This window comes from Marmota flaviventris, chromosome 2, assembly GCF_047511675.1.
Source record: "Marmota flaviventris isolate mMarFla1 chromosome 2, mMarFla1.hap1, whole genome shotgun sequence".
In the NCBI taxonomy this organism is placed as follows: Eukaryota; Metazoa; Chordata; class Mammalia; order Rodentia; family Sciuridae; genus Marmota; species Marmota flaviventris.
The window spans coordinates 102,550,855-102,568,799 of record NC_092499.1 but is presented as its reverse complement, the minus strand read 5'-3'; the positions used below and the strand labels follow the sequence as shown (position 1 = coordinate 102,568,799).

General features: G+C 37.8%; 1 protein-coding gene across 3 annotated transcripts in view; it reads left to right on the top strand.

Annotated features, from left to right (window-relative positions):
* The window catches only part of Dnaaf4 (dynein axonemal assembly factor 4), a 44,147-nt gene extending 29,648 nt beyond the window's left edge, over positions 1 to 14,499 (top strand). Inside the window, exons 7-10 of one of the 3 annotated variants that reach the window (XM_071607323.1) lie at positions 7,969 to 8,122; positions 9,868 to 9,973; positions 13,425 to 13,515; positions 14,027 to 14,104. In XM_071607323.1, coding sequence (XP_071463424.1) covers positions 7,969 to 8,122; positions 9,868 to 9,973; positions 13,425 to 13,468 — 304 coding nt within the window. In that variant the 3' untranslated portion in view covers positions 13,469 to 13,515; positions 14,027 to 14,104. Of the gene's footprint in view, positions 1 to 7,968; positions 8,123 to 9,867; positions 9,974 to 13,424; positions 13,516 to 14,026 lie in introns of all 3 variants that reach the window. The other 2 variants (XM_027924816.2, XM_027924819.2) reach the window with 2 other exon arrangements.
* The last annotated feature ends 3,446 nt before the right edge of the window (positions 14,500 to 17,945 follow it).

Below are 17,945 nucleotides of genomic sequence, written 5' to 3'. Positions count from 1 at the left end.
TTGATTTTGAATAGGTTAAATTTGAGATTGTCTCTGAGGCAGTGACAGTGTGCAACAAGTATGAAACTCAGGGAAGAGGCCAGCGCTATGGATATATTATATTTGTGGGTTATCAGCATTTTAAATAGTAGGTAAATTTATAAGAGTAGGTAAGATGGGCTGCAAATATAGCTCAGTGGTAGAGTGTGTGTTTAGCATGTACAAGGGCCTGGGTTCAATCCTCAGCACTGAAATAAACAAAAAACAAAGACAATTAAAAAAAAAAGTTAGTGGTACATACTTGTGATACTAGCTACTTGGAGACTGAAACAGAAGTTCTCAAGTTTGAGAGCAGCCTCAGCAACTTAGTGAGACTCTGTCTCAAAATAAAAAGTAAAAAGGGCTGGGGATGTAGCTCAGTCCCTAAATTCAATACTAGAGAGTACTACTGAAAAACAAAAAGTCTTCGGATTTCCCAAAACAGTGTATAGACTTACAGCAGTGGGCTGAGGATAGCACCTAGTAACATTTAAAGGACCCACAAAATGCTGCTAGAAATAAATGAAGTGGAAACTCTTAAGGAAAGGTTTTGTTTGTTTGTTTTGTTCTTCTTTAGATTAGAAAAGGTTTGAATAAATTCAGAGGCAGGAGAAATAAAAGGTCATTGAAATGTCTCTAAAAGTGGAGAAATTTAGGTCAAGGCTAAGGTTGGAGGGATTGTCTGATTTTGTTCAGTTTTGTTTCTCTTTTTCAAAGTTGCATTAACTTTATAGTACAAAAAAAATCTTTTATTAAAAAAATTTGCACAAGTCCCCCTTTCTCCCCGCACCTCATTCCCTGTAATCCCAGGGATTGAACCCAGAGTCTCAGCACATATAGGCAAGCACTCTACCACTGAGTTCATGCCCAGCACTCTAGTATATATTAAATGTATTACATGGAAGTCTCCTTTGAGTTTTCACCTAGTTTGTAGTCTTCCTGCCTACCTTGTCCCTAGCTGTAACCAATCTTGAAAACAGTTTTTTAATTGTATTCTCTTATCTTTAAACTGCCATTGTCATAATCACAGTATGGTCACAGCTTGTGATAGTTTCCAAAAGTTTTGACATTGAGAGTTCCTTAAATTCTCATGTCAGGACCAGGGCTTGGTGAGCACATGCCTTTATTCTCAGTTACTTGGGAGGCTGAAGCAGAAGGATCACTTGAACACAGAAGTTTGAGGCCTGCCCAAGCAACTTAGTGAGACCCTATCTCAGAAACAAAACAAACCTATGCACGCCTGTAATCCCAGTTTCTCAGGAGGCTGAAGCAGGAGGATCACAAGTTGGAGGCCGTTTAGGGCAATTTAGCAAGCCCCTATCTCCAAACAAAAAAAATAGAAGGGCTAGGGATGTATCTTAGTGGTAGAAACATCCCTGGGTTCAATACCATAGCACTAGAGGGGAAAATCCTCATAATTATAGTTGGATAGGACTAACTGTTTTTGCACTTATTTAACATGTGTATAGAGAAACTAGTAGCTTTGGGGCTGAGGATGTATCTCAGTGGTAGAGCACTTCCCTAACATGTGCAAGGCCCTGGGTTTAATCCCCAATACCAGAAAAAGGAAAAGAAAAATAAAGAGAACTAGCAGCATTGCACAAATTATTTCACTTAATTCCTATAATAACTTGATCAGTTGGATATTATTGTACTCATTTTATAAGGTGGAAACAGGAATAGGGAGTTTGAGAGTCTTGGCTAAAATGATATACAGAATTTGGGATTTGATTCTAGGCAATATGAAGCTTGTGTTCTCACCAGTGCTATAGATTTTTCACACATGAAAAAAAATACACTTCCATGTAAAAATTAATAAATAAATAATTGTTTTTTGAAAATACATTTCCAGTCCTTTTGTTTCATTTACTTAGCCCTAATAAAAGCAGCCCCTGTGTTTGGGGTATGAATTGGTCCTCCTTGCTTCCTGAGAGTGCAGTGCTAAGTGTATATAGCTGAGTATTGTGTTCTGTTGGATTGCTTACTTTGTTCTAGAAAATGCTGGCAAATTAACTTGGGATGGACAGAAACACTTCATTTTCTGAGATTGGAAGAAAGAACGTAAAGACAAGTGTGGCTCTAGATAGATTTGTTACTAGAGATACTGATTAGTGGGTTCTGTTGAGAGCCCTACTAGATTAGAGAACATGAATTCAGAGAGATTCCAGTTAGTACAACTGTGTGATTTGTTTCCAGTGGTGTTCAGTCTTTCATACTTAAGCACAGAAAAGGTAGATTACTGAACCAGGATTGGAGATTATTTATTCATTTATTTAGTGGTACTCGAATTGAACCTAGGGCCTCAGACATACTAGACAAGTGCTGTACCACTGAGCTACAGCTACAGCCCTTTTCATTTTTTATTTTGAGACACTGTCTTGCTAAATCATCCAGGATGGCCTCAAAATTGCAGTCCTCCTGCCTTAGCTTCCCAAGCACCTGGGATTATAGGTGTGCACCATCATAGGTAACCAGTGTTGGAATTTTGATTAACAAGTACAGTAAAAGACAAGAGGTCAGTGATTGCTCATGGGAAAATACCTCAGATATGAAGCCATGGTGTTTAGGTTTGTTAGGAAGGTTGAGATGCTGTGAGAGGTCTAGTGGACCAAGAGGAAATGGAGCTAGCATAATTGAGCCTGGAAAATGCCAATCCCTGTAGGTCTCCTGATTGGGAATTGAGGGGCCTCAGTAAACAGCGTGGTAGAAATAGCACTGCCCTTAGAGAAGAACCAGATAAATTTTAAGAAAGCATTTTGTAGAGAAGTTGAGGTGTTGGAAAGGATTTGGAGTTGATACAGATGTAGCAGAAACAGGAGGGAGAAAGTGCAGAGACTAAGGGTTGGAAAAGGCCACAAATAGGAACTTTGGTAGGAAGACAGGGAGAGGTTTGCTTTTTGACCAGTGTCCAAAGATAACATGGTCCTGTCTGAAAATATAAAACAAAAAATGGGCTGGGGTTACTGCATGCCTGTAATCCCAGTGCCTAGGGAGACTAAGGCAGAAAGATCACAATTTAGTGAGACCCGATCGTCTCAAAAAATAAAAAGGGGCTTGGGGTCTTAACTCAGTGGTAGAATGCTCGCCTCGTGTGTGGGAGGCACTGGGTTTGATCCTCAGTACCACATAAAAATAAAATAAAGGTATTGTGTCCATCTACAGCTAAAAAGATATTTTTTAAAAAGAAAGAAAATTTTAAATAAATAAATAAATATGCTGGGGATATATAGCTCAGTGGTAGAGTGCTTCCCTAGCAAGTATGTGAGGCCCCTGTGTTCAATTCCCAGTACCTGTTCCACAACATGTGAAAGCATTCTTAGATAAAAACAGAATGTTTTCATCTTTCTTTACCTAGCCTTCTACTGCTGTGTCTTAAACACCAGAGCTACCTTTATATATATATATATATATATATATATATATATATATATATATATATATATATATATAAATAAATAAATGAAAATCAAGTGATTTTATTTGCTCATGAAAGTATTTACCTTTGCAAATAGCATTGTGGATAGCTCCTTTTTTTTTTTTTTTTTCTTTCTCTTTGTGGTACTGAGGATTGAAACTAGTGCCTCATGCATGCTTGGAAAGTGCTCTAGCACTGAGCTACATGCCCAGCCCTTTTTAAATTTTATTATTATTATTTACACTGGAGAGAGGGGTACTTTACCACTGAGTACATACTCAGAATTTTTTATTTTTTTAAGACAGGGTCTCACTGAGTTGCTGAGGGCCTTGCTAAATTTTTTTTTTTTTTTAAAGAGAGAGAGAGAGAGAGAGAATTTTTTAATATTTTTTTTTTAGTTCTCTGCGGACACAACATCTTTGTTTGTATGTGGTGCTGAGGATCGAACCCCGGCCGCACGCATGTCAGGGGAGCACGCTACCGCTTGAGCCACATCCCCAGCCCGGCCTTGCTAAATTGTTGAGGCTGGCTTGGAACTTGCAATCCTCTTGCTTTAGCCTCCCAAGTTGCTGGGATTACAGGCTTGGACCACTATGTCCTGCTAAATTAAAAAAAAAAAAAAATTTTGTACCAGGGATTAAACCCAGGGGTGCTCAACCACTGAGCCACATCCCCAGCCCTTTTTTGTATTTTATTTAGAGACAGGGTCTCACTGAGTTGCTTAGGGCCTTGATAAGTTGCTGAGGCTGGCTTTGAACTCATGATCCTCCTGCCTCAGCATCCCAAGTTGCTGGGATTTTTACAAGTGTACACCACCTCGCCCAGCTAAATTTTTAAAATATTGAGACAGGGTCTTGCTGAATTCAGCCTTGCCATGAACTTGCAATTCTCCTGCTTCAGCCTCCTGAGTAGATACGATTACAGGTATATGCCACCACACCTGGCCCGAATAACTTTATTGAGAACATCTCACATAAAATAGTCTGTGTGTTCTAATATAAGTATATACATGGTATGATGTTATTTAATAGGTATATATGGCTCAGAATTGGTAAATAACTTTAATAACTACTTTTCCAGATACCTGTGTCATATGAGAGAGATGAACCATTGTTTTATCCCTTTAACATTACTTTGTGCTTGATATTTAGCATGAGTTTTTTTGTGCTATATACTTAAAATCTCTTCTTTCCCCATATTAGGGTCACTCGAATCCCATCTGCATACCTCACACTCTCAAATTCTAACATTAGATTAGAGGATATTAGGATATATATATAACTCTACAGTCTAGCATCTAGCATCTTATTATTGTTGCTATGTAAATTTACCTTCTACCCAAACTCTAGTGTCTAAATTTTTTTTTTTAATTTTCTCTAAGTGTCAGGTTTTGTAGTCTACCTAAAAACCCAGTCATTTTAAAATTGAGGCTGTGCTTTGCTTTTGCTTTTCCTCTTGCCACCCAGGGTAATTATGATTCCAAATCCCAGTTTAGTATGTGGGAAACTGCTCCTTGCTTCTAGTGCCAACTTATGCTAGTCAGACTTTTTGCTTTTGCTGTTTCTGAATTTTCTGCAGCTGGATTCCATCTGCTTGTTGGATGTTCTTTTACTTTACATTGGACTTTTTTTTTCTTGCATTATTGGGAACTAAATCTAAATCCTTGAACATGCTAGGCAAGTGCTGTACCAGTGAGCAACATCCTCAACCCCTTTAATTTAAAAATTTTTTAAATTTAATTTTAATTTTGAAACAGGTTGCTAAGTTGCTGAAGCTTGCTTCAAACTTGTGATCCTTCTGCTTTAGCCTCCTGGTTTTTCATGCAGATTCTTAACCACCTGTTACTATTTGCTCCCAATATAGTACACAGTTTCTACTTTCCAAATTGAATTTCTTACAATACTTTAGTTTGGGTCTATGCCTCTACAAGAACTATGAGGGATTAGCCCACCACACTCTTGAACACAAGAGATTGAGCTGGATGTGGCATATTCCTGTAATTTCAGTGACGCAGGAGGCTGAGGCAGGAGAATTGCAAGTTCCAAGCCAGCTTAGACAAAACTAGTGAGATCCTATGTCGAAATAAATAATTAAAAAGGCCGGGTGTGGTGGCACATGCCTGTAATCCCAGCAGCTAGGGAGGCTGAGGCAGGAGAATAATGAGTTCAAAGCCAGCCTCAGCCATTTAGTGAGGTCCTGAGCAATGTTGGTGAGACCCTTTGTCAAAATAAAATATAAAAAGGGTTGTGGTTGTGGCACAGTGTTTAAGCACCCCTGGATTCAATTCCTAGTACCAATAAATAAATAAATAAAAGGATGGGAATGTAGTTCAGTGGTAGAGTGCCATTGGATTTAAACCCCAATACTGCAAACAAAAAATAAAAAATGAAACACACACACACACACGCCAACAACACAGAAGTCTCACGGAGGCCAGAGACAACGGATATTATTATGCAAGACACAGCAAGTAGCATGAGCTTCATGTTGGCTGCTCCATTTGCCCATCAAGTCAATGCAGAGGTGAGCCCAGGTGGGTGCTATATACAAAGAGGTTTTGCACCAAAGCTGAGGAAGGCCAATCTTAAGGAAAACAATTTTTTTTTTTCATAAGAGTATTACAAGCAAAGCTGACAAATCTTGCCTTGCAATGAGACATTATAGAAGTCAGAGGAAGGACAAATTTATTCTTTTTGTGCTAGGACACCCATCTTTTGCTCTTGGCCATCAGCACAGTTGTTCTCAGGCCTTCACACCCAGGGTTTATACCATTGGCTCCCCTAGGTCTCAGGCTTTGGGCTTTGATTAGAACTATACCACTGGTTTTCTTTGGTGTCTAGTTTGCAGGTGCCAGGTCTTGGGACTTCTCAGCCTCCATAACTGTATGAGCCAATCCCTCATAATGAATTTTTTTCTATACATCTATAAGTCATGAATTGGTTATGTTCTGAGAAATATGTCATTAGATGATTTTGTCATTATGTGAACATCATGGAGTATTCTTACACAAACTCAGATGGGTATGACATCACTAGGTGATAATAATCTTAAGAAACAACCATTTTATGTGTAGTCCATTATTGACTGAAACATTGTTATGTGGTACATAACTGTATATGTCCTTTTAATTCTTTTTCTCTGGAAAACTCTATAAGTACAGTACCTAGTATGGCCTAACTTGTCATTTTATTTAGTATGCATCATGCCTGTCCTTATTCTGTTCTGAGTGCTAAGTTGTATTGGTTGATGTACTTTCATAAGATACACTGATACTAGCTTTTTTTTCTTTTTTGTACTAGAGTTTAGACCCAGGACCTTTCACACTTTAGGCAAGTGCTCTGACCTGTATCTCCCATCATTAAAAAAAAAATGTTGTTTTTTTTTTTTAAGGCAGAGTCTCGGGGCTGGGGATGTGGCTCAAGCGGTAGCGCGCTCTCCTGGCATGCGTGTGGCCCGGGTTCGATCCTCAGCACCACATAATAAACAAAAATGTTGTGTCCGCCAAAAAATAAATAATAAATAGTTCTCTCTCTCTCTCTTTAAAAAAAATAAAAATTAAAAAAAAAATAAAGAGAGAGAGGATTTTTTAAAAAAAAAAAAGGCAGAGTCTCCCTAAGTTGTTGAGGCTGGCCTTGAACTTTCTTTTTCTTTCTTTCTTTTTTTAAAATATTTATTTTTTGTAGTGGGACACAATACCTTTATTTATTTATTTTTATGTGGCGCTGAGGATCGAACCCAGAGTGCTAGGCAAGCACTCTGCCGCTGAGCCACAACCTCAGCCCTAGCCTTGAACTTTCAATCCTCCTGCGTAGCTAGGATTGCAGGAGTGAACTACCAGGCCCGACTATAATACTGGCTTTTTATTAAAAGGAATGCATTTGCTTTTATAAGCAAAATAATAAATGCATTTCGCATTTCAGGTAAAGCTTGATCTAACCACTTACCTGTATCACAAAAGACGGAGTTTCTTTCTGCCTTTTAATTCTTTTTATATTTCCATTATATCAGCTTTATTCTAAATGTAGTTTTTCCTAGTGTGTTAAAAATGAACAGTAGGGCTGTGGCTTAGTGGCAGAATACTTGTCTAGCATGCATGAGGCCCTGGGTTTGATCCCCAGTACTGAAAAAAAAAAAAGAAAAAATGAACAGCAACAATCTAGGTCTCCTCATGCACATCGAGCATGGGGAGTTTTCTCAACTTTTCTCCAACTTTGAAACCAAAATCATAGCTTCATTCAGAATATACCAACTTAAGTCACAAGCCCATCCTTGAATCAATCATTATAGCAAGAAGGATGAAAATATGCTTACTGGCTTAACCTATTGTTGACTACTTTTGGGGAGGGAGGTGAAACCCCTCCTTTTCAGGTTGGATGCTGTGTGTGTGGAGAAATAGTAAGTGTAATCAACAATGTCCATCCTGCAGGGAATAAAAAAGGAGGTAAGCCATCCCCTTTGCCAAATATAATTGATATTACTTCTCTGTTTCTGTTTCAATGTTATTTTGTCTTTCTTTTCCATTTTTGTTTTATTAGCAAATTGTTTGCAACAGAGGACTATTTGGCAGCTATTAATGCATACAATTTAGCCATAAGACTGAATAACAAGATTCCTCTATTATATTTGAATCGGGCTGCTTGCCACCTAAAACTAAAAAACTTACACAAGGCCATTGAAGATTCTTCTAAGGTATATATTTATCTATTTATTTATTTATATATGGTGGTTTAAAATTATTATCCTTTGTGGATGGGTATATAGATTAGTGACCTTGTGTGTGAGGCTCTGTGTTCTATCCCCAGCACACATTCACAAAATTGTTATTCTCCTATTTATTGGAATTAGTGCAGCCAATACGGAAGCAGTATGGCGATTCCTTGGAAAGCTGGGAATGGAACAACCATTTGACCCAGCTATCCCACTCCTCCGTCTATACCAAAAAGACTTAAAAACAGCATACTACTGGGACACAGCCACATCAATGTTTATAGCAGCACAATTCACAATAGCTAAACTGTGGAACCAATCTCTATGTCCCTCAATAGATGAATGGATAAAGAAAATGTGGTATATATACACATTGGAATATTACTCAGCAATAAAAGAGAATAAAATCATGGCATTTGCAGGTAAATGGATGGAGTTGGAGAATATAATGCTAAGTGAAGTTAACCAATCCCAAAAAACCAAATGCCAATTTTTTTCTCTGATATAAGGAGGCTGATTCATAGTGGGGTTGGGAGAGGGAGCATGGGCGGAATAGAGGAACTCTAGATAGGGCAAAGGGGTGGGAGGGGAAGGGAGGGTAAAAAAGATGGTGGAATGTGATGGACTTCATTACATTAAGTACATGTATGAAGACATGAATGGTGTGAGTATATTTTATATACAACCAGAAATATGAAAAATTGTGCTCTATATGTGTAATATGAATTGTAATGCATTCTATCATATATAATAAATTAGAATAAATAAATAAATAAAGCTCTTGGTGCGGGATATATGGTAGAGGACATTCAACACAACTACAACAAAAAGAGGAAGGAAGGAAATTATGCTTTTTTTTCTATTTTTAAATTTAAACAATTGAATCTCAAGGATTTAAAGAATTGTCTTGCCTTATTACTTTTTAAAATAATTTTTTTAAAAATGGACTATGAAATGGCATTTTTAAAAAATTTTGAGTTAGATTAGAAATCACCTTCAATTATTATTATGCATTAGCATGGCATAACAGTTGAAATTCACAAGGAAATTGGTAAAAGGTTGTCAGTTGTGCTGTTTTATTATTAAAGTTTTACAGGTACAAGGAAGAACACTTAGTATTCCTTTGTTATTTCTGCCATTTGCATAGTAAAAGAATATTTCCATAACCATTTTTTTCATTTTTAGAGTCAATTAGACTATCTTAAACTCTACAGCTTTTTCTTTTTTTCCATATCAAGGTAACTTCTTTTATTGGGCATGTCACAAGCAAAGTCTTGTATGTGGCTCCTTGAGATTGAGGATATGGAAGAAAAAAGCATATCTTCAAACTTTGAACTTATAATATTTTTTCAATCCAGCTTTCCTTTGACTAACACAATTTTGTGCACAAATATTTATTGAATGAAAGAATAAACTGAGTCACCCAATCCAAATACAAAAGATCCCAAATGCTACTTAATCATTCCTGCTAGTAAAGGTGCATGCACCAAAGAAAACAAATCATTCCGTGAGGGAGTATAATCCCATACAGAAACAATTGAAGAAGTCCTTAAATTGTTTAACATAAATGTATGTATTTTATAAATTACTGTATCTGCTAAGCCAAAAATTTAAGTGGGTGAAGGCTTAAGGCATGTTTTGAAGTTCATATTTTTACCATGTTTTTGTTTAAGTTTAAATTAGGAAGTTATGTCTTTATCTTGTTAATTATGTATGTGTTTTGTAAGGCTCTGGAGTTACTGACACCACATGTTGCAGACAATGCTAATGCAAGAATGAAGGCACATGTACGACGTGGAACAGCATTCTGTCAACTGGAATTGTATGTAGAAGGTAAAAAATTGATAGAAAATGGGTTTTGTTTGCTTTCTCTATTTTTGCCATACTGGGGATTGAACCCAGAGCCTCATACATGCTAGGCAACTGCTGTACCACTGACCTATGCCCTAATCCTTTAAATTTTATTTTGAGATGAGGGCTCACTAAATTGTCAAGCTGGCTTAGAACTTGTGATCCTCCTGTCTCAGCCTCCTGAGTAGCTGACAGGTACGTGTGATACTGTGTCCAGCTTGTAGAAATGTTTTAACATTCACATCTACTCTCATAAAAAAGTCATTGGGATTATTAAAAGATCATGATTGTTTTTTCATACTGGAATTTGAACCCAGGGCTTCACATATGCTAGGCAAGTGGTCCACCACTGAACTACATCTCCAGCCCTTAAATTTTTTTTTTTTTAAATTTTGAAACAAGGTCTCAAGAAATTGTCCAGGTTGGCCTAGAACTGGCGATCCTCCTAACTCAGACTGCCCAAGTAGCTGAGATTATAGATATGTGCCATCATGCCCAGCTGGGATCATGAGTTTTTAGGACTCCATTTAAAAAAGATTTTTAGCATTTAATTTATTCTTTGCAACCTATCTGATTAAATAAAAAGTTATTTTGAAATTATATTTTAAAAGTTCATTGTAGGGCTGGGGATGTAGTAGAGTGGTAGAGTAGAAGAGTGCTTGCCTAGTTCTGGGTTTGGTACCCAGCATTGCAAAAATAAATAAGTAAATAAATAAAGAAAGAAATTGTAGAAGAGAATTAGAACAAGATGTGAACAATGAGTTTAGGTCTGGGAACATGCTGTATTATCAGACAACATTTCTATAGATAGATATGTAATAAACTGTATAGATGATTCACTTGAGATAGTCAGACCTGCCTGGCACAGTGGTACATGTCTGTAATCCCACCAATCCAGGAGTCTGAGGCAGTAGGTTCAAGAGTTTGAAGCTACTTGGCAATTTAGTAAGACCTTGTTTCAAAATAAAAAATATAAAGGGCTAGGAATATAGTTCAGTGATAGAGCTCTCTTGGGTTCAATGCTTAGTGGGAAAAAAAACCCCACAAAAAACAGTGTGTGTATATTTTATACTTTATAAGCATACACATATGCATGTGCACGCACATGCCCACACAAACTCAGAAATTATCTATCACAATTTATAAACATTGCTTTTCTTTGTGATACTCTACTAAGGTCCATAATTTAACCCAAGGCATTTAGAAGTCATAGAATTTCTTTTATTTTAACTTTTTCTTTTCCTTCTTTCTTTTTTTGGTGCCAGGGATTGAACTCAGGGTCATTTAACCACTGAGCCACAACCCCAGCCTTTTTGTGTTTATTTAGAGACAGGGTCTCATTCTCATTGAGTTGCTTAGGGCCTTGCTAAATTGCTGAGGCTGACTTTGAACTTGCAAGCCTCCTGCCTCGGCCTCCTGAGTACCATGCATGGCTAATTCTTTCATTTTTAATATATTTAGAAGGGTTGGGGAGGTGGCTAGGTCACAAGAGCACTTACCCAGCATGCATGAGGCCCTGGTTCAATACCCAAAAGTTTACCTTCAACATTCCTCTTCTCATGCCTCCTTATCCAGATGCCCATTTAGCTTCCCTTTACTCAGCGATTAAAGGCTGCTTCTTAATGATGCATTTCCAAGAAATGAGCTTCAGCCTGTACATTTTATTTCTGATTTTGTTATTAAATTTTATTCTATCATTTTTCTAACCAAAGTATCCAAATTAGGTTTATATGCTACATCCCTTTTTAATGTCTTATCCAAATTAGGTTTATATGCCACATTTTTTTAAATATCATATCCAACTTCATATGGATAATAATAATCAAGACGGGAATGTAAAGAACTCGTTAGAAAGTATAACAACATGAAGCTGATGTGGTGGCACATGCCTGTATTCACAGCAACTCAGGAGGAGGCAGGAAACAGGAGGATCGCAAGTTTGAGGCCAGCCTCAGCAACTTAGTGAGACCCTGTCTCAAAATAAAAAAGTAAAAAAGTGCTGGAGATGTAGCTAACGTGTCCCGGGATTGAATTCCCGGTACCAAAAAAAAAAAGAGAGAGAGAGAGAGAAAGAGAATGAAAAAGTATCAACATGAAACTGGGAACAGTAGTGGATGCTGGCAGTCCTAGATATTGGGGTGTCTGAGTCATTGTGAATTCTAGGCCAGCCTGGGCAACTGAGAGCCCTTGAGTTTAATCCCCAGTACTCAAAATAAATAAATAAGTTAAAAAATAAATAAAATAAAACATTATGTAAAGAGGGAGAAAGAAAGAAATTATAGCAACCTAGATATTTTTGCGCTACAGGGAACCCTCTTTTTTAAGATGAAAAAATAGAGGATGGCAGAAGTTAAGTAATTTGCCTGAAGTGAGTGGCATAGCAGACACTTGGAACTAGAACTGAGTTTTCCTTGTTCCCCCCCCAAATATTCTTTCCATTTGCTTTTTGGATAAAGATTGAGATGGAGTTACTTCTTCTTATTAAATAATCCACAGTGTTTTTCTTTGAAACAAATTTTCCTTAAAGAACTTTACTGTAGATAACTACAGAAAAAAAAAGCACATACTATAGTGTACTCTGTGAGTATAAATATCAATTGAGTTTCAGATCAGAGCTGTAGCTTAGTGTTAGAGCACCTTCCTAGCATGTGAAAAGGCCTGGGTTCAAATCTCAACATCCCCTGCTCTGCCAAAAAGAAAAATCTAGAAATATATCTAAGTAAGATATATTTATTATTTTTTTCATTGAAGTGATAAAAGTAGACTTTGGGTATGTAAATTTTATTGAGTTTATTCAAATGTTAATGACTTAAGCTGTTAGCTTATTTGTGCTTGAATTTAAAATAACTGCTTCTTATTGAACCCTGAATGAAATCATGATTATTCCCCAAATCACTGAAAAATTTCTAGTCTCATAGGTACTATGGAAGATGGAAAACTGATTTGAAACCTAGGGATTGTCCTGAACCATACTTTATATGGTTTCTTTTCTTTTTCTAATTAATTTTTTTTTTTTTAGTTTTTGATAGACCTTTATTTATTTATATGTGGTGCTAAGAATTGAATCCAGTACCTCACACATGCCAGGCAAGTTTGCTACTGCTAAACCCCAGCCCCAGCCCCAGCCCCTCTTTTTCTAATTTTAATTTTTTTTTCAGCACTGGGGATTGAACCCAGGGGTTGTTTACCACCGAGCTACATTCCCCAGTCCTTCTATATTTTATTTTAAGATAGGGGCTCACCCAGTTTGGCCTAGATTTTTTTTTTTTTGTACTAGTGATTGAAACCAGGGGCCCTTAACCACTGAGCCACATCACCAGCGCTTTTAATTTTTTTTTTATTTTGAGACAAGGTCTCCCTAAGTTGCTTAGGCACTCACTAAATTGCTGAGGCTCGGTTTGAACTTCTGATTCTCCTTCCTCAACCTTCCAAGTGGCTGAGATCACAGGCATGTGCCACTGCGCTCACCTGGCCTAGAATTTGTTATCCTCTTACTTCAATCTCTGGAGTCACAGGGATTACAGGTTACTTTTTATTATTTTTATTTTATTTGGGTGGGGGAAATGGGGATATAACTCAGGGGCAATTTACCACTGAGCTACATTCCCAGCCTTTCTTTTTTCCTGGGGGTTGGGGGTTACCAGGAATTGAACTCAGGAACACTTCGCTACTGAGCCACATCTCCATACCTATTTAGTATTTTATTTAGAGACAGGGTCCCACTGAGTTGCTTAGTGCCTCGCTTTTGCTGAGGCTGGCTTTGAACTTGTGATCCTCCTGTCTCAGTCTCCCAGCCACTGGGATTACAGGCCTTTTTATTTGTAATTTTGAGATAGGGTCTCACTACGTTGTTTAGAGCCTCGCTAAATTGCTGAGGCTGGTCTCGAACTTGCTATCTTCCTGTCTCGCCTCCTGAGCTGCTGAGATGTAACTAATAGGTGGAACACTTGCCTAGTACTAGTGCAGGGGAGATGTCATCTAGATAAGACAAATACATATAAATTACTTATTAATCATAATTGCTGTTTAACGTAGGCCTACAGGATTATGAAGCTGCACTTAAGATTGATCCAGCTAACAAAATTGTGCAAAATGATGCTGAGAAGATTCGGAATATAATTCAAGGAACAGAATTAAAATCTTAATGACTTCAAGAAGCGACTAGGTACTAGCATTAGGTATTATTTTATGTTTTTCAAAAATAACTGGAGAGACTAGGACTATTTGTACATATTATGGCTGATTGTGCATACTCTTTAGTACTCTTTGTGAAGAGGGGAAAATATTATAAATCTATAGAAAAAGAAATGTTTGCTTTGAATCATTTTTGAATAAGTAAATCAAAATAAGAATAATCTATTTTAATAGTTTGCTTCCTCACATTAGCAGGCAATTTATACTTTTTAAAAAACTGAATTACACTTGTTCTTTTAACAAAATTGTTTGACTCCAGAACACTTACTGATTTTTAATGTTTAACAAGGTAGAATTTGTTTTAAAAAGTTTGTGCTTAGTTGGTATTTTTGTTTTATTAAAAATACTATTTCATTGTCTGAATGATTGCTTTGGTGTAATAAATATTGATATGTTTTTTAGTTAATTTCCAAATGCTCAGAAACTTATTTTTCTTTAATACTCTACTATCTGCTGTTTGAGGTTAGACTAATTCAGCCCTGGTAAAACAATTACTTGAAAAACCTTATCTTCAACTTTAGTTATAGGCTGTTGTCAAAAAACAAAATTATAACAGATTTAGCTTACAGATCTTGTTTGACTTTGTTTTGTACTTCCAGTGTTGTTCCAACTGGACAACACTTCATTTCTTAAAATAGAATAAGTGTTCCAGTGAGCTGAGCAGAAGAGGTTGGTTTTATAAGCACAGAAGAACTAAAGAAAGCAGAAACAGAACAAAGTTATCTTCCTTATAATGTGCGCATAGGGAAACAGAACAATAGGAAAGTAAAAGATTGGTTATCATCTAGTTATTTCAGGTTACTGGTTTTGTTACTGAAAGCTTGGTCCTTGTCCTGGATGCTAACAAGTACATGGTTTTGAGAAAAAGGGGGGAAAAAGGTTATTGCTTTGCTGGATGCTAACAAATACATGGTTTTGAGAAGAAGGGGGGAAAAAAGGGTTATTGCTTTGCTAATATAGGAAAATCGCAGAGGACTCCGCCCCAGAGGCTGTGATTCTGCCCTTCAAGGGAAACAGAGGTTTTTTAAATAGGTGACTCCAAGGCTACATTCCTGTTCTCTGTAGAGTTGTAATTCATTTGTTAATTTGGGAAGTAGTCATTTCCCTGATCTTTTGGTACCATCCCCAAAGTCTGAATTAGTTCCCAAGGTGGATGTGTGCTCAAGGACAGATTAACTGTCTAGGATGCGGAAGAAAGATAATCTTGTTCTTCCCCTTCCCTGAGATTGGAGAAGGGTAGAGATTAGGGAGGAGCCGGGGGAGAGGAAGAGAAACAAGTACATTTAAAAAATTAACTGCAGCGGCTTATATTCAAAGCATGAAGTGGACCACTGTTACACTATCTCTAGTGAGAAGTAACCCCTTAGTCTGGTGTCTTAATATTTATAGAAGACAGGCACAGTCATGTACACATGTGATCCAAGTGATTTGTGAGGCTGAGGCACGAAAATCCCAAATTTGAGGCCATCGGGGCAATTTAGTGAGACCCTGTCTCAAAATAATTTGTGTTGTACCTCAAAGACAGAATGCTCCTGAGTTCAGCCCCCATTTCTACCCTCTCCACACACATAAATTATAGAGGACAGTAGCTAGGGAGTGAACTAGAGGTGGAGTCAGGATGGGGTCACACAGTTTGACACCAGTTTTCTTTGTCCTTGGCATATTGTCCTCACACAGGCTACTTTCTGTGGACAAGGATGTGGCTGGGTCTCTGAAGCTGCTTGTTTTGCTTTCCAAAGGTTTATTTCCAGCATACTAATGGCCAAGTATTCCTGGGGGCTTCTCTTTTTAAGTTCAGTATTTATTTATTTATTTTTTTTTCTTTTATTTATTTAGTTAGTTAGTTCTCAGCGGACACAACATCTTTGTTGGTATGTGGTGCTGAGGATCGAACCCGGGCCGCACGCATGCCAGGCGAGCACGCTACCGCTTGAGCCGTATCCCCAGCCCTAAGTTCAGTATTTAAAAAAAAAAAGAAATTCTATCCATAAATTCCTGTCTCAGGGTGAGATTTTTATAGTTTTTGATCACCTGATGCTGTCATTTGAATGGATCATAAAACAGCTGTATTTTTTTTTTAAACAGTAGTATCTTTTAAAATGTACCTTTTATGGTGGGGTGTGGAAAGGCTAAAATGATAGAATTTCTCTCACAGTTCTGAAGTCCAGAAATCAGAAATGAAAGTATTGTTAGGGTCACATTCTCTTGGAAGGATCTGGGGAAGAATAATTTGCTGGGAAAGATTTTGATTTAGCTTTATCTTCTCAAGTCAAGTCAATTCTGATCTCCTTGGCCTCAACTTGAGCAGTTCTATGTCTGAAATATTTTGTACATACATTGCATAAATTGTCACGTCATTAATTTGCTAATTTCCTTCACCCCAAATTGTATTAACTGAAACAATTTTAAAAGCCACTGTTTTTCACTTGTGTCTTCATTTGTATTGTCTACCATATATATTTGTTAAATAATGGAATAACAAATTCATTCATTCACCAGCCTAGCAGTAGGAACTAACATTTTCCTAAATTCTAAGCAATTAATTGAAATCTCAGAAGAGTGAAAAATTATTGTTCAGAATTTCTCTTTTTTTGGGAGAGGGAATACTACTACTCCCCACCCCCTACCTCCATGAGGGTTATTGAACACAGGGCCTAGTACATACTAGGTAAGCACTCTACTGTTCAGTTATATCCCTATTGGTTGAAATCTTTCTTTTCTTGTGGTTATGGTGATTGAACCCAGGGCTTTGCACATATTAGGCAAGTACTCTACCTCTAAGCTACGTCCCCAGTCTTTTTCTTCCTTATTCTTTTATTTGAGACAGGGTCTGAGTTGCCCAGCCTTGCCTCAAACTTTCTATCTTCCTGCGTAGCTAGAACTGTAAGAGCACGCCACCATACTGAGTCTTTTTTTTGGGGGGTGGGTGGGTGGGTACTGGGGATTGAACTTGGGGGCATTCAACCACTGAGCCACATCTGTATCCCTATTTAGTGAAAAACCAGCCTCTATCTCAGAGCAAAGCCTGTCCAAGGAAGGGACATGACCTTTGTCCTTGGAAAAACCCATAGAGCACTCCTAGGCACATTCCCACCCTGCTAAGTGGTTTATCTACAAATAACAGGAGAGATCTGCTGCGCCAGGTGTCCCTGACTCAGTCAGGCTAGGTGGAAACCCATAGTAATCCCCTAGCAGCCACCAATCAGCATGAGACAGGGAAATACCTGGGATGCCAGATGACCCTCCCACATGGTGGTTGATAAAACGTGTTGGGAAACCATGTAGTTCAGCACGCACACCCCTTAAACCAATCAGTTCAAATGAATCCCCCTCTTGTAGTAACCAATCACCCCTCCCCAACTTGTTCCCTCCAGTGAATGTGCCAATCATGTTTTAGAGTTGTTATTTAATTTTCCCATGGTGTGTGATGATTTGCTAAGAGATGCTATGATGTTATGTGGGGGTCCCTGCCTTCTCCAAAGAATGTATAAAACTGCTGCAAACCCTGGGCTCGGGGCCTCTCAGAGTCACCAGTTGCTGTGTGTGCGCGCGGAGGACCGAGCTAGCTCGCAATAAACACCTCTTTGCTGTTTACATCGATCTTGGTCTCTGGTGGTCTTTTGGGGGTCCCGAATTCGAGCATAACACTTAGAATTTTATTTAGAAACAGAGTCTCACTGCATTGCTTAGCACCTCACTTTTGCTGAGCCTGACTTTGAACTCGCAATTCTCCTGTCACAGCCTCCACCAGCCGCTGGGA